This window comes from Micromys minutus (genome assembly GCF_963924665.1).
Source record: "Micromys minutus genome assembly, chromosome: 21".
NCBI lineage: Eukaryota > Metazoa > Chordata > Mammalia > Rodentia > Muridae > Micromys > Micromys minutus.
In genome coordinates, this window is record NC_137956.1 from 7,327,771 (window position 1) to 7,352,215 (window position 24,445).

The 24,445-nt window shown below is 40.2% G+C and overlaps 1 protein-coding gene across 1 annotated transcript in view; it reads right to left on the reverse strand.

The window, feature by feature from the left end:
* UNC13C (unc-13 homolog C) overlaps positions 1–24,445 on the reverse strand; it is a gene marked incomplete at both ends in the record, with an annotated part of 411,981 nt that overhangs the window by 177,253 nt on the left and 210,283 nt on the right. The window contains 4 exons of the mRNA XM_080934341.1: positions 6,048–6,204; positions 16,967–17,130; positions 18,681–18,796; positions 23,878–24,047. Of these exons, the coding sequence (XP_080790467.1) occupies positions 6,048–6,204; positions 16,967–17,130; positions 18,681–18,796; positions 23,878–24,047 (607 nt within the window). The remainder of the gene's footprint in view (positions 1–6,047; positions 6,205–16,966; positions 17,131–18,680; positions 18,797–23,877; positions 24,048–24,445) is intronic.

Sequence of the window (24,445 nt, forward strand, 5' to 3'; positions counted from 1 at the left end):
GGCTCTTTTCATTTGGCTTATCCTTGTACAGCGTCTGTCTATATTCCTGTCCTGAAGCTTCCTCTCTTAGAGCTCAGAAACCGTAATTGTTTACTCTTTCTCTTGATGTGTAAGTATTTAAAAGGTCTTTCTAGTTTTCTAACCCATGTATGTTTTCCTGAACACCCTGAGAGCCCATCACTTTGTATTGCAATTCTGTGAGAATAGCCCCATGTCCCAGCCTCCTCGGGGCAGGAGGAGCCTGTCATTAAGGCACATGGGTGGGCAACATTTGTTGTCACACACACACAAAAAAAAAAAAAAAAAAACTGCAAACTCAAAGCATTTTAACATGCTGGTCATATCCTTTTCTTCTAACAGCCTTCCCAGCATCCTTCCTAATGCCAGCATACGAAAACCCTCTTACATTCTATCACAGTGGACTTGGGTAGAGACTAAAGTCTCCTCTCTCCTGAAATAGCCTTGACTAAAGTCATCATTGCCTCTTCTTCACAGGCCACGAGTTATTCTTATATCATCTGTGACATAAATGTAATAGATGTTTCACCAAGTCTGAGAAAGGCCATTAAAAGTATTAGGCATTAGGAATGTGTGGCATTAGGAATGAGTTGTGAAGATAAACTCCTCTAGATTAGAATCTAAAAATTGTGATCTACTCATTGATATGAAAGACCAAATGATCTTTTTTTGTGTAAAAATATCTTATAATTTTTTTTGTCACATGAAGAAATGATCAAATAATATATAGTCAGAATCCATAGAAGAATTTCTTGTGGCGTGTAAGGAAATGAATGAGTCAAAACATTTGGTTTCCTTTCTTGGAGTTTGTGCTGCAAATAGTATCTGTCATACATGTTAATCTTACAACAAATTTTCTATTGAGAGACCCATGGCTACAGTTGCATATGTAGCAGAGGATAGCATTGCCTGACATCAATGGGAGGAGAAGCCTTTTGTCCAGTGAAGGCTCATTTTCCCTGTGTAGAAGAAACCTGAGGTGCTGAGGTAGAGAGGGTGGTTGAGAGTGGAAGAATCTTCATGGAAGCAAAGGGGGGGAGAGGATAACATTTGGAATGTAAATACAGAGAATATTCAATAAAAATAATAAAAAAGAAAAAGGAAGAAGGAAATAGAAAGGAGTGGAAAGGGAAGGAGGGAGGAAGGGCAAAGGAAGGGGAGGAAGAAAAAATTAATTTAGCACTTTCCAACAAAAACCAGTAACCTAATTTTTGGGCATTAAAGATAACTAATATTTGAGCAGTTTCCAAATAAGGTCCTTAATTTTTGCTTTCAAGGCTAAGGAGCTACTGTAGTTCTACTGAAATATGACTTAAATTTGTTTCAGTTAAGGTCTTTTTAGGCCATATCCACTATACATCAAACAAAAAGTTCCAGAACCCTATTGTCTAAAGGTCAATTATCATGATTTTGTGCAGAAACAAATCTTGCATACATAGAACCCAGAGCATATGCCCTTACAAAATTTTCTACCCTTCCTTTTCAGACAGGTGTTCATGGGCCTATGATCAACATTAAAATGATATAGGCAACTGGTAAATGTTGAGAGCAAAAGCAATGGTGTTCTCCATGGAAGAGCCTCTAGTGATGGTATCCAATACCAAGTGGTCAGCCCTGAGACCATAAACACATAGGTAATATTATGAGGACTGAAAAGATTACAATTATGTATTTACATATATATGTATGAACTTAGGAGTATCTATTCACATGACATGTAAATGAAGAATTAAAGAAAAAAATGACCATGAAAAAAAGAAAGAAAATGCATATTCTTCTTTAAGAACATCTTGTAAAGCCATGCATGTGTCATGAACAAACACTAGGTTGTGTCTCTCTATACAAATGAGTTAGTAAGTTGTGAAGGAACGATGATGAGGCTGGAGATTGTTCAGTGATTGAGAACATTTGCTACTTTTATTGGTTCCCATACTCATAACTACCTGTATGGGTAGTTATGGGTGGTTCAAAACTACCTCTAACTCCAGCACTAGGGGATCTGACATCTTCTGCTAGCCTCTGTGGCCACTGTATTCACACACACACACACACACACACACACACACACACACACACTCACTCATTCACTCACTTTAAAAATCTTTTAAAAAGGAAATGACCTAACAATCTTTGCCAAAACACTCTATACTTTTATTCCCTTTTTGCCTCACACTCCGTTTTGCTATTGACTAGACTTGGTATCACATTGCCACACTGGGGACATCAGCACATTGACCCCACCCCCAGCCCCTATCAGTGACCAGGATTAGGGCTCACTCTCTCCTCTTTGATTCCACAGCTTCCTGCAGCAAAAATCCTCAACACCAATGCTTCTGCCCCAGAGTCCAGAGACTCAACACCTTTTGTTCTCTGAGTCCTTTCCATTCAGTTCCCATAATGATCTTGGTTTCTGCCAATCAGTGGAACAGTGTCCTGGCTACCATGTTTGGAAGGAGATATGAGATGTGCCTTCTCCCTATCATCTGCTTCTTGGCTTATTCCTGCAACTGACCAAGGTACAGAGATGCTTGTTTTCTAGTCTATTGTTACTAGCATGATGATTTTAGAAAGACTTGACAGACAGTCCCTGGTTTCTTACATTTCTTATGTTATGAAAGCATATCATTTCTCTTGCAAATCAAGGCATTTGGAATTACCAATATCCTTCAAATGACATTGAAAACATGTACTTTTCTGTTAAATGCTTTTCTACCTGAAGTTTCTTAGCTGGGGTTCATACCACAGCCCATGTCAGCATCCAGTCAATCTCTCTCCTCTGCAGCATTCGCTGTACAGTGGTTCTGATCCATTAGAAATCCTATCTCAACATACCCTGCCTATTATACATATAGTCTAAACATTCCAGAGTCTGTAAAAGTCTCCCAGTGATCCAGTATTGATCTAAGCACCTTCCTCATGAGGTACCCATCTATCACTGCTCTGCAGTAGATGAGTCACCTTACTCATACTTTAAAAATGATTTAGTTTTGATTATGCAATTATTTGTGTTTTGTGTGCTCCTGGAAATACAGATATCTGAGGAGGTCATAGACATCAATTCCTCTTGCAGCTGGAGTTATAGGTGGCTTTGACTCACACCCAACATCTAGCTGGGTACAGGGAACCTGACTTGGGTCCTCTGCTGAAGAAGCATGCTCTTAATGGCTGGGGCATCTTTCCTGACCCTTATGTATACTTTTCACATTATCTTTCTATCTTCAGTTTCCCTTGTATTTACTAAAATATCTCAGTAAGTCTGTGATTATTTTCCTGGTGTCTCTTGAACTTGGAACCTACTGTCCACCATTCCTCTGTTAACTTCTTATTCTCTAGTCCTTGTGCATGTGTGAATACTGTGTGAGCTTCTGTGAGGCCTGCTATATCTGAGGGTGGCCTGTGTCCATGCTCCACGTTCCTGAGGTTATCTCAGAGCATCAAAGTCAAGCTGCAGTTTTCTTCCATTCCATCAGCTGCCACAGTAGCTCACTGGACTTAGGCAAAGACATGACCATGTGAGTGGGCTGGAGATGTGGATTGGTGCTAGAACATGTGCCTAGGGTATGTAAGACACTGAGGAAAGTTTTCTCTATTTTTTTTCCTTTTGTTTAGTTCTTTTTCAAAACAGAGTTTCTCTATGTCGCCGTGGCTGTCCTGGAACTTCTTTGAGGTAGACTAGCTGTCCTCAAGCTCATAGATGCACCTGCCTCTACCTCCTGAGTGCTACAATTAGAAGTATGCACCATCATGCCTAGATTGAAGAAAGCTGTTTCAAATACACTATGTTTGGGGGATTTGAAAAATCTGGGTTATATGTTTTTAAAAGGTTAAACAGTTGACTTTATACACTGTCACTGTACCCTGTGTCTACTTTACCTGCGTCTACTTTAGTCCCCAAATGACTAAGTCTCCAAAGTGGAGGTGAGAGACAGTATAGTCGATATGTTAGGTTTAGGTTCCACAGTGAGGGAAACATACAAAGTCACATGCCCGGCTGCCAATTAATCAAATTGTGGTTTGATCAAATGTTTCAGGGTTTTGTTTTTTGTTTTTTTCTGCTTCTATTCTACAAAATGATATTTGATTTACAGAATGAGGTTTGCTATAAGCATGTTGTTACTGAGATGTGAAATGTACCGAAGTCAATGTGTTTCCTTCTCTCCGGGTCAGTGTGAGGTAAAGGAGCGTGGCATCCAATTTTCCTCCAGGTGGCTTTTATGGAGGATGTTAATCATGGAACCACATCTTCTCAGAGGCAGAAAGGCTCAGTGTTCTGCAAGCCTGGCTTGTTCTCCACAGTGCACACAACAGGCAAAATAGACGCAGAGCCATTTCATAACACAGCATGCTTTATGTTATAAACAAAGTCCCAAGACAACAGGTTCTGTTTCCAAGGTGATGCTTTTATTGCAAAAGTCTTCCTTGGTCTGGGATTTGACCATCATGGTATTTTGTTGAACTGGCTCCCGAATGTCCCTTAGTCCCAGTTCCTGCAAGACTTGATCTATCTAACAATAGTAGCTGACAGTGTATTGCTTATACTGTAGGTAAGCTAGAAGGGACAAGCCTCTCGTATCTCATATAATTTTAGACTCCTCATATTTTGCACATTAGATTATGGATTCTTAAATTTCACCTGATCCTTACTTCAAATTTGGGAAGAACTCTGGAGTAGGACTCATTAGCCTCACTGAGCAGGCTGAGAAACAGGTTTCCATGACAGAAGGAACTTGATAATAGCCATTATAGAACCTGTTACCCACAGCCCTGAAGTTATCCTCAGTTACCCTTTCATGTTTTATTTGGTTTGTTTTAAATAGTAGTGGCCTCTTTCTTGAGGAATTCACCCTAAGCAATACATGCCTGTTCTTTCTCTTGAGTGAAGAGAATGGAACACAAGTTCACCTATATCCTGTGTCTTCCTAAATATTGTTCTTTGGTTGTTTTTATCATATGACACAAACCCCACATTTGATCTCTACAACAGATGGGCCAATGAATGTATCCTCTGTGAACCTGACTTAAGTTGCTGAGGAGACTGGAGAGGCGGGAGAAGCACTGTGGTATTTTAGGAAGGATTGATAATCTTCTCTGTGAAAAAGAAAGGGACATTGTAACACATCTCCAGCAGCATTACTGACCATCAGAGCTGCCTCCCAGGTTCCCCACCTAAACTCCCGAAATCTACCCTGAGTCCTCCTCAGTACTACACTGGATCTATCCATCTTCAAAGACAGCAAGTATTGGTCATTCAGCTGATTTTATGTCTGGAAGACCCTGGAATCTGTTTTTTGTCCTTGTTTTTTATTTTTGCCTGTCTTTGTTAATCCTATCTCTTTAAACTCTACCGGGAAGATTTCATTTACATGCCATTTCCTGACCTGTCCAGTGTCAGTTTTCTATCTCACTGAGCCAAGTAACAAACATATCTCCAAGAATCTCTGTCTTTTTACTCCCCAGCTCTCTCCTGACACCCTTGTGTGCCGCAGGCGGGCAGCTTTCCGTGCAGATCTTCATAGATCTACCATGCTTTCCTTCAAGGGCCCATCTGTGAAAGCAGCCACATACAGATTATCATGGAGATACAGCTAAATATAGTGAACCAGAAATCTGTAAGCATGCAGCATGTCCTATAAAGACCCAGGGCACTCTGACAAAATGTGTGCTCTGTTAGTGGGAAACGTCAGTCGTTAGTGAGTCCTGCTGTCTGTCAACACTCTTTCATTAAAACCATTTCAAACCAACCTTGGATAATGGTCATTAGACTAAGAGACCCCTAAGGAGGCTCTTTGTTCCTGTGTAGTAAGATTCTAGAATATTTTCTTCTTTGGTCAAATATCCACATCCTTTTGTTCCCCTAGACTAGCAAATCAGAATGTTTGTTTTCATGTTAAGTTATGGAGATTCATTATATACTAGACACAATTTAATGGGGTGGGTGGGAAGGAAGAGAATCTTGGGTCCAAAGTCCCTTGGAAATCCAAGTCCCATATTTCTTGAAAAGTTCAAGTTTCCAAAATAATTCTACTTACCCCAAAGTTCGTAGCAGCAAAGCGGTCAGAGGCGGAAACCTGCACACTGGTGGAGACGGTTGTGTGAGCATAGAAGGCGTTGATGTTCGCGAGCAGGGCGCTCATGACTGCAGGGACACCCGGGCACATGTACTTAGAAGACAGACATGAAAAGTGCCTGAAATGTTTTAAAAAAGCAAGACACACAGAGCATTTAAAATGGAAGCTAATCCATACGCCAGCCCATCTTCTCATGTTAGAATGACATCATTCCTCCACTACATCTATGAAAAGGAGCAAAAAACTCTTCCAGGGTCTCTTACTGGAAGAACAGCACATTCGGTCTCTTAGAAACTGTGCATTCACACCTGTGAAGTAGTGCAGAGAGAAAGTGACTTCTTATGTGATTGAAGGCAGTCTCTTTGAACTATATAAGTGCTGTGTGCTCACTGACAAAGCACAGCTCCTAGAAAGGTCTGGTGTTCTGGAGCAAGGGCTTGGGGCACAGTACCACCCTCACCCTCTCCCCAACCCTGCATTTAGTTATTTAAGAGCCTAGGATGCCATATTTCACCCCAATGCCCATTTGCTTCTCTCTGCTCCCCACTCTGCCCTCTATTTTGCAGCAGGAGCCCCTACTTTCTCACACTGGTATCCCTCGTCAGCTTCACAGATGACTTAAGTCTCGCGTCTGAGGTTTCCCAGGCTTGAAGGGCCTCCATTAGCCACTCTGTTTTTCTAAGCACTTGGTTACAGACAGGATTCAATTAGACAAACACCTGAGCTATGCCGGGCCTGAGCACAAGGGCTCTCCGCTGAAACCTTGACTAAGAGAATCATTTATAATATCAAAAGCACCGAGTGCTCTGTTCTGTTTCTGCTTTCAAAGAGACCTGTCTCATGTGAACTCTACCAAAAGACTGGCAAGCTGAAAGTGTCGCTTATGATAAATGTGGAAGACAAAATATGCACAGCAGTAAGAATCTTCATATGTAATTTGACCCCATTTGCTCAGATATTTTAGTACTTTATCCCCAATCCAGGCAGCGTTTTGTGTGAATGAATGTCAAAGCAGGCTGTCTGTGTGTAAGGTATATTGTGAGTGGCGTCCCACAAAGCAAGCCAGTGTGGGTCCTGAAGACTGTGGCCTTGCTTAGCTCACAGCTGGCTTGGATTTTTACTTCCTTGTGCCTGAGATCAGCTGATGGAAGTAGATTATTGTCCTTGGGACTCAGAACCAACAATGTCCTAAAAGACATATGATACCTGTCATTTAACCCTAGAAATATAAATGTGTGAATGTTTTTATGTTAATTTTAAATAAAATTAACTCCCGTCAGGAATACCACAACTGAGAGGTAGTGGTGAGGCTGAGTGGGTTCAGGGCATTTAGCGTCATACCTCACAAGCTTAACTCCATCCCCGGAACCCATGTAGTGCAAGGAAAACTGACTACTTTAAATTGTCCTCTGGCCTCTACACACAGGCTCCATGGCACACTCGTGAATCCCTACACATGTTTATACACACACTCACACACACACACACACACACACACACACACATGCACGCAAAATAAATAAATAAAATGTCATTCAAAAATTTAAATAGGAATAGTGTAACAATGCAATATTATGAAATATTTCATATATCTCTTACAAGACTGGCACTTTACTGGACCTCACAGAATTAACAACATATCTTGAAGTCATATGAGACTTCAGGCTGCTCTACCACTGTGTACTCAGCCAATTTGTTTAACTTGCTTTTAAGAGAACACTATAACAGTCAACCTTACTTGCCTTGAATTTTCCATGTAATCAACTTTTACAACCTAAGCTAACGGATAGCTGTAATCTTAAATTATGTACACCTCCATGCCCCTGACCCAGAACAATGCATTTATACTGTTTGCTGAGAGCTGCAAATACTGAGGTTAAGAACAATCTGCTAAAATGATTATCTTCCTTAATGTTTTTGCCTATTGGTTGATAAACAATGACATTTGTAATAATACTATTTGCCATCTGGGTCACTTGGGGTTCAGTTAGAGTCAGTGACTTAATTCCTTGTAAAACTGTTTAAAAAAAAGATTTCTGTAACATATTCCATTCCTTCCCCGTGTAATACTCTTGGTGATATATGATTAGAGACAGAAGAGAGCCCTTTGATATGGACAGAAACACACAGGCATACAGAAACAGACACAGACACAATCACGTGGAACTCTTATAGTCAGACACACTTGAACACACACAGACACAGTCACACAACAGACAGACACAGGTAAAGGCACAAGAACAGAGTCACAAGACAGCCTTCAGGCAGACAAGGGTTCAGACCCAAACAACAGAGGACAGAAGACACAGGGAGCAGAAAGTAGATAATTCAAGTCTGTACTCACTCTTGGCTAAGAGATATCAAGGGAAATGCTTTTATTTCTTTCCTTAATGTGAAACTAATGCATTATTGTTAACTTGGAGTTCATCACTAATGCATTTAATTCACACAGAATACTACAAATGATGTAGAAATTATTTCAAGAAGAAAATTTCAAACCTCAAAGTAAGGCCCTCATGTTCCTTCTTGCCCCTCAAATTTTATAAAATTAGATTTTTTTAAGACCCTAATCACGGGGTAAGAATTATGTTAAATGTCTAAATAAGATAATTTGGGAGATAATAAAAGAAAAATAGACATATCCAGGAAGAAGTAGAGGCATGGTATCACAAACAATTACCAAAATAAATGTTACCAAATCTCTGAAGCTGGAAGGGTGTCATTTTGAAATGGAGATCGTTACAAGAGAAATTAGTTTCAAAGAAAGACGGCCAGGCAGCGAAACAGCTTACTAGGTGAGCTGGCACTTGGTGTACAAGCCTGACCACCCAAGTACAGTCCGCAGAACTCACATGACAGAAGGGAAGAACCAACTCTCTCAGGTTACCTGCTGACCCCCATACACATACCACTGCAAGCACTCTCATGATAGATGAATAAAATGTAACAAAAATAAAAACAAGCCCATACAACCAGATGGCTTGGGCTTCATTTCTGTTATCTGTTTCCTGCAGTGGGTATGACTGGGTCACAGGTTAGAAGAGATAAGATTAGGGCAGAGGAAACAGACCCAAAGGGAAAAGAACAGTCAAAAGAGAGGGACTTAGGCTGAGAGGCCAGGTGGAGACCAGGGTAAAACGAAGACCTTGGAGTCCACAGAGGCCAGAGCAGCAGATATTTAGAAGATGCATCTCAAGTATGCTGTATTCACTAGCAGTAAGCCAACTTGCAGAACAGCATGGGCCCAGGCATATAACAGATGTATAAGCAACTGTGAGACAATCATGAACCAGAAACATAGTGACGTGAGCCACTGAGCAGAGTAGCCAGCAGAGGCTTAGGAAAAACACCTTGAAACGAGGCTTCGTGTAGAAAGAAATAGCTCAGGGATGAAATGGTACAAACCAAGACACAGTGAAGACACAATTGGGTGTAGTCAACCCTCCACTGTTAGGACAGAAGGCCTGGAGTTCTGTACCACATGCTAGGTCAACTACATCTTCATTGGTCAGGGGACTTTATCAAATAAAACTCCAATTCTCACAAAGGAAATGTAAGTTAAAAAGTGATCTTCCAGAAACTGTAATTCTTCTACACACACACACACACACACACACACACACACACACACACACACACACACACACACAGAGCAACATCATCAGAATGGTATTTTTAAGAGGTTAGCCTTGTGGCAATTTTTGGTATTTAAAAATCATTATGTTTAATCTATACACACCAAGAAAACTTTGACTATTTCCATGTTATGTTTTGTTTTACATGTACTTTATGCCTATGGTAACTAGTAAGATTTCAATGCATACTATCAAACCTTTAAAATAATCAAGTACTGACAAAATATATTCATATAGTTTTATGCCAAAATGATTTAAAAAATCTGTAAATGTATCTCTATTTTTTTTAAAAAAATTAAGTTGTAAGGAAAAAAAAAAAGAGGTTACTTTGGCTGTAAGGTTTTAGGAGGATGTGTGTGAGAAAGGTAAAGAGAGAAAAGGAGTCCAATAGGAGGAAGTTATCTGAGGTTCCTGCCCCTTTTCAGTGTGTGTGTGTGTGTGTGTGTGTGTGTGTGTGTGTGTGAGAGAGAGAGAGGGGCGGGGGGTACCATGCAGATAGACTTGTTTCATTATGACACCTGGTCAAAGTGCAGGAGTGGAAGATGTCTCTCACTACGTTGACTTCACTTCCTTAGGCCCACCTTCCTCTCCTTTTAGGGTTGTACACTGTGGCTGCACCGTGGGTTCTGCTGTCTTTAATGAGATCTTATTTAATACAGTGATTCCCCACAACCAGAGATGGACTGATGTTTGGTTTTTTGGTTTTGTTTTTGGTTCCCTAATGAAAACAAGGTAACAGGAGCTGGAGGCATTACACAGAGTTACAGGGGAAAAGACACGTGCTCAGTTTCCTTGATAGCACAGTTGATCATTACATCTAATTACTTCAGGAGCATTTGGCCATGGTATGTGGTGGTAATGTTTTAATGCTCTGACGAGGACCACATTCCATCAGCACTCTGCCGAGAGCACTGTTTTAAATCATCCAGGATTTTAGGCAGGAATTCATCTCAAAGCACTGACAGAAAGATCTAATTCTCTGATTAATACTGGAATGAGGCAATTTCTGGGGTCTGATGTGCACTAGCTAGGGAGGCACAGGAGTCACCTTCTAAATCTTCCAGAAGGTTCCAAAAAGGCCAAAGAGGAACTCAAATCCTATCACCCCCAGAAGCCAATCAATGACTTTCAGCACCAAAGAGTAACTTTCCCTACCTTCAGGACAGCTGGCTGGACTAAGAAACACTCAGTCACCGACTGGTGTCTTAGCTCTTAAGCTGGCCAACAGGAATGGGGCTGACACGTCTGATACTACTCACTGTACGTTTCTGCAGCAGAGAGGTGGGCCTAGCTATTTCCCATCAGGGCTGTCCATCAGACTCTACTCCCTGGTAACAATCTTCAGAGGCAGGAATGTCTTTTCTCATTTACCACACCTACTCGCTCTATACACATCAGAGGGGATGGAACTCCTAAGGTGCAGTGCAGCTGTGCAGTAGAGGGTGGGCAACGAGCTGTGAAACTCATTAGAGGAAAGAGTGAGAGAAGGCTGGGAAAAGGCAGGCTCCAGAGACTCAGTCTGGTACTTTATGTATTGCTTTCAGCAAGATAAAGCTCACAGGTTGTGGGTGATCCCAGTGCTCTTACCCAAGGAGCCACTTTTCCAGTCATACTAAACTCAGAGTCCAGTGGAGGCAAGAGCCATCCCTACTTTGGAGTTCTAATGGCTGTGGCCTAAATCTGTCCTCCACGAGGAGAGCTATCTCTATGAGGAAATTGTTCCTTTGAGTTGACAGTGTAAGGAGGTGAGGTCTTTGGAAGGTGCTAAGATAGAGATTGGCGTTATTATGATTGACCCAACAGTAGCTTTTAAATAATTGTCCTAGAGAGATTCCTCCACACTGAAAATGCTCTGAGAACACAGCAAGAAGACGGTCTGCCATGAACAGGACAATGCTCCTCACAAGACAGCCTTGACCTTGAAATTCACTGTCTTATTAACTTGTGGGGGAAAAAAAAACCTGTTGTTCATAAGCCATCCAGTTTATGGTATTTTGTTATAGTCACATTCATAACCTAAAGGCATCCTTCCCAAGTCCACACACCTAGGTGCATAAGGAACATCTGCTGAAAAAACGAGTTATGTATGCATTCTAGAATGCCGGGCCTGGATCTAGACCTTGGCTTCTTATTCACTGCTGTGCCCTCTGTTCCTGAAACAGTTCACCCATCTTGCATACCCTGAAGAAAATGATGGGTATCAACAAGGAAGTCAGTTGCTGAACATTCTTCTTAGAAGGCAACTGTGTGGCTTTAGCAGCTGAAACAGATCAGGTAAACTCCCAATAGTTCTGGTCTACAGATGAGTTTTTGATAGCGGCACTGAGGCACAAGTTGTTAGAGTCACTGCCAAAAGCCATGACCCCAGAGTGTTTTCTCAGTTGGCATCGTTAACAGAATCCCATATTTCAAGCACTGCTTTGGCTTTCTTTTACAGTGGAATACTCATTAAAGAGTTAATTATGTAAATTTAAATTATTCAAATTTGAATGATGTGAACTGGGGCGTTGCCTGATGGGTAAGATAAGGGTCTGAGCACATATCTCGAGAACCCACATTATGCCAGGTGAGACAGCACACATCTGTAATCCTGGAAATGGGGAGGCTGAGGAGGCAGATCCCCTGAGCTCACTGGCCAGCCAGTATAGACAATAGGTGGCTGTAGTTTCAGAAAGCAACTCCGTCACAAAATATATGGGGGACAGTGACAGAAGAAGACACCTAGTAGAGACAATTGGCCTCCACATATATACATACAGACATGCACATACATACAGTACACATACTAATCACTTAAATACCTAAAAGGAAATTCCATTTATGCTCTCAGAGGTATTAAAACATATGGGGAAAAATGTGCACTTACACAGAAGATAAATATCAAGGCATACTTCTGTGAGGAAAATAGTTTGCATGCCTAACACGAAGAAGCAATCCACATGGAGAAATGTGCTCCTTGGACAGAGGGAACAGAACTTTGCTCTTGCTGCTGTAAGTAGGAAAGGCCCTTCTGTTGTGGATTGATGGCTGTACTTTCCACATGGGCACAGAGTCTTCAAGTACTTGGTTATTTGCTTCTTTGGGTAAGAGAGCTATAATCTCTGTTCCCATGAATGTTCCAGAGCAAAGGGTACAGTTGTATCTAACAGATGGGATGACAAACTATCCCTGATAGGACACAGCCTGTAGTAAAGGGGAGTGTATTTATGGTCAAGAGGATGTAGGGTACAGGACTGGAAAGCTGAGTCTTAAAGCATGGGTCATTTCCCAGAAGAACAGAGTCTACTTTCTCTGTATTCTGAGAAAAATCTAATGACACACTCTGAGTCGGACTGATACACAGTTTCCCTCTCTTATCCACTAAGCTTAACTTCAAAAGAAACATGAATACACCTAAGAGAAAACAACTTTTTTCCATTAGGAAGAAGATAAGAAAGCAATAGAGCAATGTGGGTTGTAAGTATCAACAGAAACTTCTAGGAAAAGTCAGAAGAATGAAGCCATTTTGCCCCTCTATAAACTTGTTGTGTATACTATACCAATGGGATATAACCTATTCTTTAAAGCAATAGCAGCTCAACTTTGTGATTTAAAAAAAATTTTTTTTTTAAAAAATGTGTATTATCTATGTATGTGCACTGTGTGTAAGGAGGTGAGAAGACATTGGAGCTCCCTTGGAAGTAGAATTGTAGACAGTTGTGAGCCATCACGTGGGTGCTGAGAACTGGACCCAGGTTCTCTGAAAAATCAGCCAATACTCTTAATCCTTGAAACTATGTATCTAGCCCCTAACTCTGTAAGTTTTAAATATTAGGTGGATGAAATTCCTAAGTAAAGATGAAACATGTAGTTCTCTGTATTTACTTGGTTGGTTGGTCATTATGATTTGTTGGTTTATTTTCTAATATGTTATTTATGCACTTGGCTTTTTTGCCTTTAATCAAGGTTTTCAAAACAATTGAAAAATACCGATTTGCTATTTCATACATGTAATTGTGAAGATAACTATATCTATAAACTCTTATTTTCTAGCTGAGTTTTTATTTTATTTTATTTTGCCAATAATCTATTGGAAATTAACTTATATTTCTACTACAGTAATAGCATTTTGGAAGCATAGGTAAACTACCTCTGGAAAGTATTTAACCCCCAACAATAAGTGGCAATATCTGAAAGTTTCTTTTCGATTATAAATGATCAGTGTGGTGTGCACCAAATTTCAATACAATGTCTGTTCTACAGTAGAGTCACAGACATCAATTTCATCAAACTTATCTTTTCTCCTTTATTTGCTTTTGGCAACTGAAGACCTCCAGTACCCAGAGATAGGTCAGGAGAAAGTCAGGTTTAAAAATAACATCAGTAGAAACATCCACTTCTGATTTTTTCTATGGCAAATGTGTATAAGTATATATAAATTTGTAGTGTGCATTCAAAACTTCCAGTCTAGTGAAGTAAAGAAAATGATTCATTAATATTTCCATCTGTGCCACTTTATTCGGAATTCAAGTCATATCTAAGCTGCTCAGTGTACTAGATTTCTTACATTTAAATAGTTTTAAACTGTGCTGACATATGAACATACAATTAGAGGCCTGTATCTGTCTGTAAAACCACTTAATTTCTACCACCAGTCATGCAGATCAGTAACAGAAACAAGCAAAGAATCTTCACTTTAGGAATTATTAGATTGTCAAGCAATACCTTTTTTTTTTTCTTCTGGCATGGTAATGGTAAATTTTGTATTGCCAAAGCAAAGTCTGCCCTAGACAATATTAGTGAAAAAATGTGGGCAATAGGCATCTCCTCCCATATATAGTTTTTAAATGAGATGAAAAAAGGCTTAGTCGGTAAAGGCATTGGCTGACAAACTCAGTAATTCAAGTTTAAGCCCCAAGGCCATGTGGTGGAAGAAGAAAACCGACTTCTGAAAATCGTTCTCTGACCTCAATACATTTGCCATTGTCTGTCAGTTCTGAACAGAAAACAGTTTGAGTGGGAGCTGAGAGAGATGTTCAGGGATTAGAAGCACTGATTACTCTTGCAGAGGACCCGAATTCAGTTCTTAGTACCCAAATGGTGGCTCACAACTGTCTAAAGCTCCAGCTCTAAGGGATCTGACATCTCTTCTGGCTTCTGTGGGCATATAAACTCACGGAGGTGCACATACATACACAGAAATTAAAACAAAACAAACACAGAAACCAAAACGGCTTTAAATAGCGTGGCCTGGGGTGAAACAGATGTCAAAGTCACTGACTCCCTTACAGCTGCCAGCATGCAAAGTAGATAGATCACCCTGACAGTGAGTCCCTGCTGCAAGCTGTGGGTAGGAGAAGTGGGTGGCCATCAGTCAGAGCTAAAGCCTTAGTTTCTGGATTGTGGAAGAAGCCTCTATTTTGTGACCTCTGTGATTTCTTGCATGTCTAAAAGTGTGATCACCATTAGTCGACACCAGGGCATGATATAAATTGGAAAGAAACAGCATCTGCCGAAGTGTATGTCATGCAAACATATGTGGGTGTCAGTATCTGTGCATGTAGAGGCCAGAGTTAGATGTCTAGTATGTTCTGCAACTCCCCTCCACTTTGGGTTTTGAGACAGGGTCTTTCACTAAACCAGAACTCTCAAGTTGGCTAGACTGGCTGGCCACTGAATCCCAGAGATTGCCTTGTCCCCACTTTCCCTGCACCAGGCTTACTGCTGCTGTGTAGACTTGCAGTGCCTACTAACCCTTCAGTGTGGGTGCCTGGGATTTGAAGCCAGACACCTGTGCTTGTGCAACAATACTTTAGCCACTAAGTCATCTTTCCAGCCTCAACAGTTCGGTATTTTAAACATGCATTCATTCTTAAATAACTCGCTTTCAGAACCATGGCTAGTGATTAAATGCTATGAATGCTATAGTTTGGTGAAATTGATTTTGCTTCAAATTACATATGATGGTTAGTTTCATTAACTTAAAGTTCATAAGGTTCTGTAGACAGTGTGCTTGGTTTGTAGAAAACTGTCTTAATTAAACTGATGTGAAAAGACCTAATCCACTATGAGTGGCACCATGCCCTACGCAGGGGCTCCTGAACTATGTAAGACTAGAGAGATCAAGCTGAGCACAAGTACGTGAGCACACATGCATTTATTCTGACTCTGTTCTTAACTGTGGTTGTGATCTGTTACCTCAAACTCTTGTTGCCTTGACCTTCTTATAGAGCTGAAACCCGAATTTGGGAGCTAAACGAAACCCTTTCTCCCCTAAGCTGTTTTCTTATCAGAGCAGTTTATCACAGCAACAGAAATGAAATCAGGACAAAATTGATTGTTTCTATAAATAGAATTGATTGATTCTCCAGGGCTTCATTCATTTATTGTACATGAGAATATGACCATGGTGCTAAATTTGCATTTATATTAGCATATACCTATGAACCCTGTACTATTATACACTGTACCTATGACAACACACTACAACCACAGAGCAGGTATGAAACAATCTACTATGGAGAATAAGAGGTCCAATCCAAGTTCTAGTGATGCACCTGTTAGGGCCAGGTGTCTGTGTAACCACTCATTATCCTAGTCAGACAGCTTCTAAGAGGCTACAACAACTCCTTATGTTTCAGATCTTAACAACTAGGTAATCATGGGCATGCCAAGGCTTTACTTTTCTTGGATACCAAAAAAAAGATGTTCATGTATTACTCTCAGACTATTTGAGTCAGTGGGTCTCAGGGTCCCATTCTCAACCTGGAGCAAAGGTAGGGGAGTAGTAATTGTGAGTTCTCTGACACTTTGCATATGACTGCTGCATTGTAAGGGAATTCTTTTTGATGGATTTCATTTGGGCTAGGAGAATTGAGATGAGGTCCAGAAGAATGGCCACCTGATAAGAGTGCTTTCCAACAGGCTTTACATCCTGAGTTTGAGTTCCAGAAACCCGGATAGTGCGAGGAGAGAACAGACTCCTATAACTTGCCCTTTGACTTCCACAGATAAACTATGGAAAGTATACGCACAAGTATGCATATGTGCACACAAACACACATACACTCAGAGTGTGTATATGTGTATGTGTGTGTGTGTATGTTTGTGTGTGTGTGAGAGAGAGAGAGAGAGAGTGTGTGTGTGTGTGTGTGTGTGTAAATAAATAGATATAAAAATCCCCAAAGAAGTGAGATAAAGGCTCCCTTTTCCTTTCCACTGGATTTTGACTGAGATTATGACACTCCAGCATCCTCCAGTACTTACGTCATAGCTTGATAAATGGACTCAACCCCATAACGCATGGCAAATTCATCCACTATTTCTTGAGAAGCATCATCAAAGAAAACCTTCCAGGCTTCATCGCCTTTCACCTCTGGTATTTTCACGATGCCATTAGACTTCACTTCTGTCAGGTAATGGAACAGGTTCTAAAAACAAACAGTTTGCAGTTGCTCAGAGACTCCTCGAGACAGGGTAGAAATGTTTAACTATGCTTCTCTATAGAATTTTCTATAGGGTTTTTTTGTGTTAGCATCACGTCTACATCTCCAGCCTCCAAGTGCAGCAGAAATATCTCAGATTGTGTTAAACTGAATTGATTATGGGAAATCTGCCTTTGCTTCTGTTTGGGAGTCTGTGGAATCAATAATTCATTTGTTTGTCCATATCCAGCCTTTTCCAGGAGGAAGCAAGGTAGTAACCTTGTTGGCAAGGATCTTTACCCACCGAGCTACTGCTCCAGCGCTAGAAACACAACATTAGACTCACATTGTCTCAGCGAGAGTTCCAAGACCAGAGATCCTGGCCGAGCCTGTGGTGAGAAGTGCTTTTTATTAGTCAGAAAACAGAATGCTGGTTATTGACATATTAATTAATTAATCATAAATCCTATAACTACTTACTGTGTGAGCAACTGAAACACCAGTCCTCACTCTTTGATAAAATGTTCTGCACACTTTTACATGTGTCGAGTGTTTAGCGGTGTGGCTTCTTATAAATGTATTTAGAAAAATTAATGGGTTAAATAAAGCAATGGCATTGCTTCGGTTAGCTTAGTGTCACCGTGACACAATGTAGACTCTCCTGGGAAGAGAGGTGCAGGGAGGGATTGTATAGGTCGCATTGCTATCTGGGTACATTTGTGGAGGACTGCCTTAACCTTGAGGAGGGAAGGGCCACCCGAACATCAGCAGCATCATTTCAAGGGCTGGACCCTCAGCTGAATGCAAGGGGACAGAAGACTGAACAGAAGCAGAGATGTGTTTGTTCGCTCTCTCCTCTTGACTGTGGATGTGAGCCACTGCTTCAAGTTCCCACCTCCTTAACTTCACGGTGGCAACTGATTGTAACATGGAATTATGAGCCAAAACTTTTTTCTTTCTCTTCCAAGTTGCTTTTTGCCGGGCGTTTTATTACAGCTGCAGGAATGGAACTGGGAGGGACATCTTGCTGACGTCCTTCCTATTGGGCAAATACTCTGCTCTTCTCTCTCAGAGCAGGGGGCAAGGAACAGTCCTCAGCTTTGTGTCATCTTTTTTGGATATGTGAAAAGTATAATTTTCATTTAAGAAGGTTTTTGTGACACTTCTCCCCCTGACTCCCCATTTTTTTTTTTTTTTTTTTTTTTTTTTTTTTTTTTTTTTTGGAGATTCTTTTTACTTCTCCAATGCCAAGCTCAAGGTGGCCTAGGGCAAGTGGTCATTGTGTGCACACAAAGGAAAAGACAGGCACTGGAAGGATGGTCCTCTGTCTCCTGCCTTGAAAGCTCATTCTGAATTTCCACCAACGGGCTGCTTTTCCTACCTCAGTGCACCAGCTGTGACCACAGGCTCAGCAAGCCCCTGATCCCACAGGCAGTCTGAACTCCACAAACCCAAGTCCATGAGTTTTCCAAACCCAACGCCTGTTTGGTGGTTCCTAATATCCCTGTCCCTCTGCACCAAGTTTTACTTTCAATAAAATCTGTTCGGTTATTTACCTCGTGTAAACAAGTGTATTGTATATGGTAAGGTGCAACCTTCTCTTCTCCCTTGATTTCCACATTGATTTTTAGTCGGATGGCCCCAGACACAGCTGACTTATCTGTCCGTTTTTCTGAGGAAAAGCAAAATGTTCTTGGTCAGTTACTTCAACAAGAGCATAATTCTAATTCAAGTTCCCCAGTATACCAACTCACCACAACCACAAAGACCTGCACTGAGTTCACCCAAGACTGGGCCTATCAGCAATCAGTCCGAAAAAAACAGGGGCACATGGGGCCCTACCTTTTATCTGTGAACTATTGGCTATTGAGACTCTGGGAGAGAAGGGAACCACTCTCTCTAGTTTTATACTCACTGCTGCAGTGCCCGGAAAAGGCTAGAGTCTTACACCGAGCATATGGACTGGTGGATTAACCTCAGTGAGTTACAAAACAAAACAGACATGAACATGAAAGGAAGATCTGTGTCTCGGAGTGCTTGTTGACTGGGATGAAGAGCTGTCAGGTAAAAGTGGTCTGTATGTTTTACATCATGTGTAAAATTGTTCAAAAACAAATTTATGGGCTAGATAGGTGGCTCTGTGGTTAAGAACATTTGCTGCTCGTGCAGAGGACCCGGGTTCAGCATCCCTGCCCACATGGCAGCTCACATCTTTAACTCCAGTTTCAGGAGACTCAGTGCCTTCTTCTTGCCTCCATGTGTACCAAGCACTTCCTATGCATACATATGTAGATGAAACACTCATATACATAAAAAAATAATGGATCTTTAAAAACAAATTTGTGTATTTAACTAATTAATTATAAATAATAATATATTTATATATTTTATATTTATTATATCTCAATATTTTATTATATATTTTATATATTATATATTTAAAATAAATTTATTAATTAAAAGAAATATAAATTAGCCAAACACATGTATACACACAAACATAAGCTTACACACACATACACACACACATACACACACATACACACATATACACACATACATACACACACATACACGCACATACACACATACATACACACACATACACACACATACACACACACACACATACACACTCATACACACACACATACACACATACATAGACACATATACACACATACACACACATACACACACATACACACACACACACATACACACTCATACACACACACATACACACATACATAGACACATATACACACATACACACACATACACACACATACACACACATACACACACATACACACACACATACACACATACACACACATACACACATACATACACACAGACATACACACACATACACACACACATACACACATATACACACACATACACACACATACACACAGACATACACACACACATACACACACATACACACAGACATACACACAATACACACATATACAAACACATACACACACATGCATACACACACACATACACACACATACACACACACGTACACACACATACACACACATACACACAGGTACACACACATGCATACACACACATACACACACATACACACACATACACACAGACATACACACACATACACACATACATACACACATATACACACACATACACACAGACATACACACACATACACACACATACACACATACACACACATACACACATACACACACATACACACATACACACACATACACACACATACACACACATGCATACACACGTACACACACATGCATTCACACACATACACACACGTACACACACATACACACGTACACACACATACACACACATACACACACATACACACAGGTACACACATGCATACTCACATACACACACGTACACACATGCATACACACACATACACACACATACACACATGTACATACACGTACACACACATACACACACATACACACAGGTACACACACATGCATACACACATACACACACATACACACACATACATACACATACACACACACACACACACACACACATACACACACTCAGAAGCTCTCCTGGGAATCATCTCTTTTTCTATGTCATGTAACTAAGTAACCATGAGCCCGGCAGACAACACTTGTCTGCTGTGCTGTTGTAATTGTTAAACTTCCTGTAGAGGATTCAGTCAGAAGATCAAAGAACACCCTGACTTCATACAGTAAGATTAAATTCATCGTGTGGCAATTACAAGCAAGTTAATTGGAGAATAAAATTCACAAGGAAAGTGTTTCATTTGAAAATTTCTTCTCCTCAGCATCTTCTCGATCTTTATATACTTCAAAAGATGAATGAAATTCTGGCTAGCAGCAAGATGAAAGTGGTTTTCATATAGTCTATCTACAGCCTGTGCTTATTCATAAATGTCATGTTAATTATTTGGATGGGATCAAAATACAATACGATTATTCAACAATTTAATTTGAGTCAGGGAGAGCAGCCCACACCTATCAGAACTTTGAGAGGGACAGAATCACAGCATTCCTAAACTATGAATATGGACAGAGAACCCAAGATTGACACCCACTTCACAGAGCAGATACATGAAGGGAAGGTCACACTATAAGAAAAAAGAGGATCTAAAAAAAAAGTTCAGTGCTGAAGACTTCTTTAATTGGCCTGTTTCCTAAACATATCTGTGTCAATTTAAAAAGATTTATTTATTTTATGCATGTGAGCACACTGCAGCTGTCTTCAAACATACCAGAAGAGGCAAGTTGTGGGCCATGATGTAGCTGCTAAGAATTGAACTCAGGACCTCTGGAAGAGAAGTCAGTCCTCTTAATCACTGAGCCCTCTCTCCAGATCCATGTATCTGTGGTTTTAGTCTCATAAGATTACGAAGCTTGTCTTCACTGTGTGGGATCCCTTTTGACTTTCTCATTCTTGCTGTCTAGCAGGAATGATTTATAAAAATTTTTTTATTAACAGCACAGAATCATTAAAGTTTTGCCCTCTTGCTAGAGCATCACACCCAATCCTGTGGTTTTGTTCAGTACCAAGGATTGAACTCAAGGTCTCAAACTTGTGAGGGAAGAGCTCTACCACTAAGCTACATCCCCAGGCATTTTCTCACATCTTTGCAAAATTGACCAGGCAGGCTTTGGTCTGGTGATCCTCCTGCCTCTGTCTGCTGAGGAAATAAAATGACAATCTTGGACCGACCAGACCTGGCTGGGAAACCCTTTGCTCTTAACATATAAAGAGTTCTAAGCTAGCAGTAAGTCAAATACGAAGCCCGACTTTCCTTGCCAACCACCCCTTTCCAGAGCTGCTAGGACGCCTAGAGCTAAGGCTATCCCCCCAAATCCAGCAGCCACAGACTCTGCTTGCACACACAGGGCTTTGCAGCAAGCATTGCTTTGTGTGGTGGGGTGAATTCCAAGTGAAGAGAAAGGAGAGAATTTATATAAAGGACATAGTGAATTATTTCTGAGTGTGAACATGCATAAGGATTTTACACAGAGTCAAGAAATGCAAACTAATTCTCCTCCCTCCAGCCATCTTTTCCTGGCTTTTCTCTCTCTTCTTTCCCTCCTTGAAGGCAAACAAATCCCCTGAGTAGCTGAAGGAAAAGCTTGTCAACACAGCATCCAGCACATTTCTTTCACAGTTTAAAGGGCACTTTCACATCAAAGACGGGCAGCCATTTAACGAAATATCACAACTAAGTTCCTCAGCAAACTCTCTATAACTAGGTATGTATTATCCAATAAATAAAACACATGCATTTCCGTCTGATGTACAATGCTTTAGCTCTAATATATACATTTAAGCTTTAGCCCAATACAGCAGTATTCAATTATAAAAATAACAAACAAAAGCCAGACTCTAATTAAGATACAATTTTTGAGTATTGCAGAGGAAATTGAAGTTTTTTTTTTTTATATCTTGGGTTCATATGTAATTTTTTTAATAATTTAAGCAAGATGTGGGAGTTTTAACTCAGTTTCCAGCTTAGATTCCAATAATGAGAAGTACCAATGTTCTTTAACTAAGATTCTTCAACTATTTTCAGTAATGAGCTCCCAGTGTAGCTAAATCATCTGTGTTTAGATTAAGTTAAATTTCCTGTTTAAGTTATTAGATAATTTAGAGTTTTATTAACTCAAGGAGACTTTATTTTGACAACCCATATTACTAAAGTTTGTGGGATTTTTAAAGCCAATGTGTGTAAGTAGTTACAGTACATTGTGAACCTAAGTGATAATTCTTTGTAGCCCTGGGGCCATGTCAGCTTCTGTTGGGCTCATGAGCAGCCAGTCCTCAAAAGTTTAATTTCTCTTTACCCAGGATGCCATTAAACAACCTTTGGATCATAGACTTTAAGGAAACTGAAATAACTATAGATTGCTACTGTTATTAAGCCATCAGTATAGACTCCAGGTTATTCTTCAATCTAAGCAAAAGACAAACTCAAAAGTCTTAGTCTTGCTTTCATAATAAAAGTTCCCTTAAATGTCATGTCTGCTAAACTGGTTGATAGCTTCATGTTAAAGCCACATCAATTTTTCTCGTCTTGGCTAATGAATGGCCAATTTTCTATCACCATATGAGAGAAATTCCAGCTACATAAAATTTTTATTTTGAATTTATTTTAAAATATTTATTTTCAATGTATGTGCCTGTGTCTGTATGACATGCACACATGGTTGTCTATGGTGTTCAGAAAAGGGTATCATATACCCCTAAAACTAGAGTTGTGGGTAGTTTTGAGTCACTTGACATAGGTGCTAAGAACTAAAGCTGGGTACTATGGAAGAGTAGAAAGTGCTGTTAACTGATGATTCATCTCTCCAGCCCTGCAACTATATATTTCCTGGTACATTTTCATTAAAGAATAGAATAAAATATATTAAAGAACAGTTCCAAATTCTCCAAACATTAGACAAGTATCTTTGAAGCTGTATGTTATGAATCTGAAATCAAGGTGGTGCAAATTTTTCTCTGAAAAGATATTCAGTTGGTTCTTTGAGGTTTTTATTTTCATCTTGGATTTAATGTTTTAAAATAATACTACATTTTAATTGATAATTACCCTTCATTGCTAATGATACTAACCCAACTAAGAGGTCGACAGAGTGACCTTCAAAGGAATTCAAGTTTTAACTATAACAGTATAATCCATGGCAGAGATACTCTTGACTTCTAACTCATTTGAAGTAGGTATAAAAAATTAATCACCTAAGTTGTACCACACATCCATCTCGCCACTCAGAGTCCTGACTTCGACAATCGTCTGTCCCAGAAAGTCATCCGACTCCTTCTTGAAGTGTTGCTTAACTCTGGATTTAATGTCGTCATCTTCATCCCATACTCTGACCTTGATTCGATCTGTCGAGTTATGACACTCACTGAAAATAAATGTGCACAGGTCAGTGACTGCCAGCTACCGTAATAAAAGGCATGTGGTGCTAGAAGCTGACTGTAAGCCTGGATGATTTATAAAGAGACATCCACTGAGTCATAAACTCGGATTCCCTGTCCAGCCGTGAGTGTGGCAGGCACCTAATGCAGGTAGATGGGAGAAAGGTATGATTAACTAAACAACAGGCAAATTTCTATCCTGTTCCATCTGTGGTCTGTAGCTGAGACAGCAGTCAAGCATGCAGCAAAGATCTTCGTTTAGGTATTTCCATGGTTTCTATTTGCAGCATCTTTTGGACAATACATCTACATCCTAGAAAGTCCTCACTAGAACCATAAACTAACTTTATTACCACAGATGTTCAGTGGTCAGAGTATGAACTCA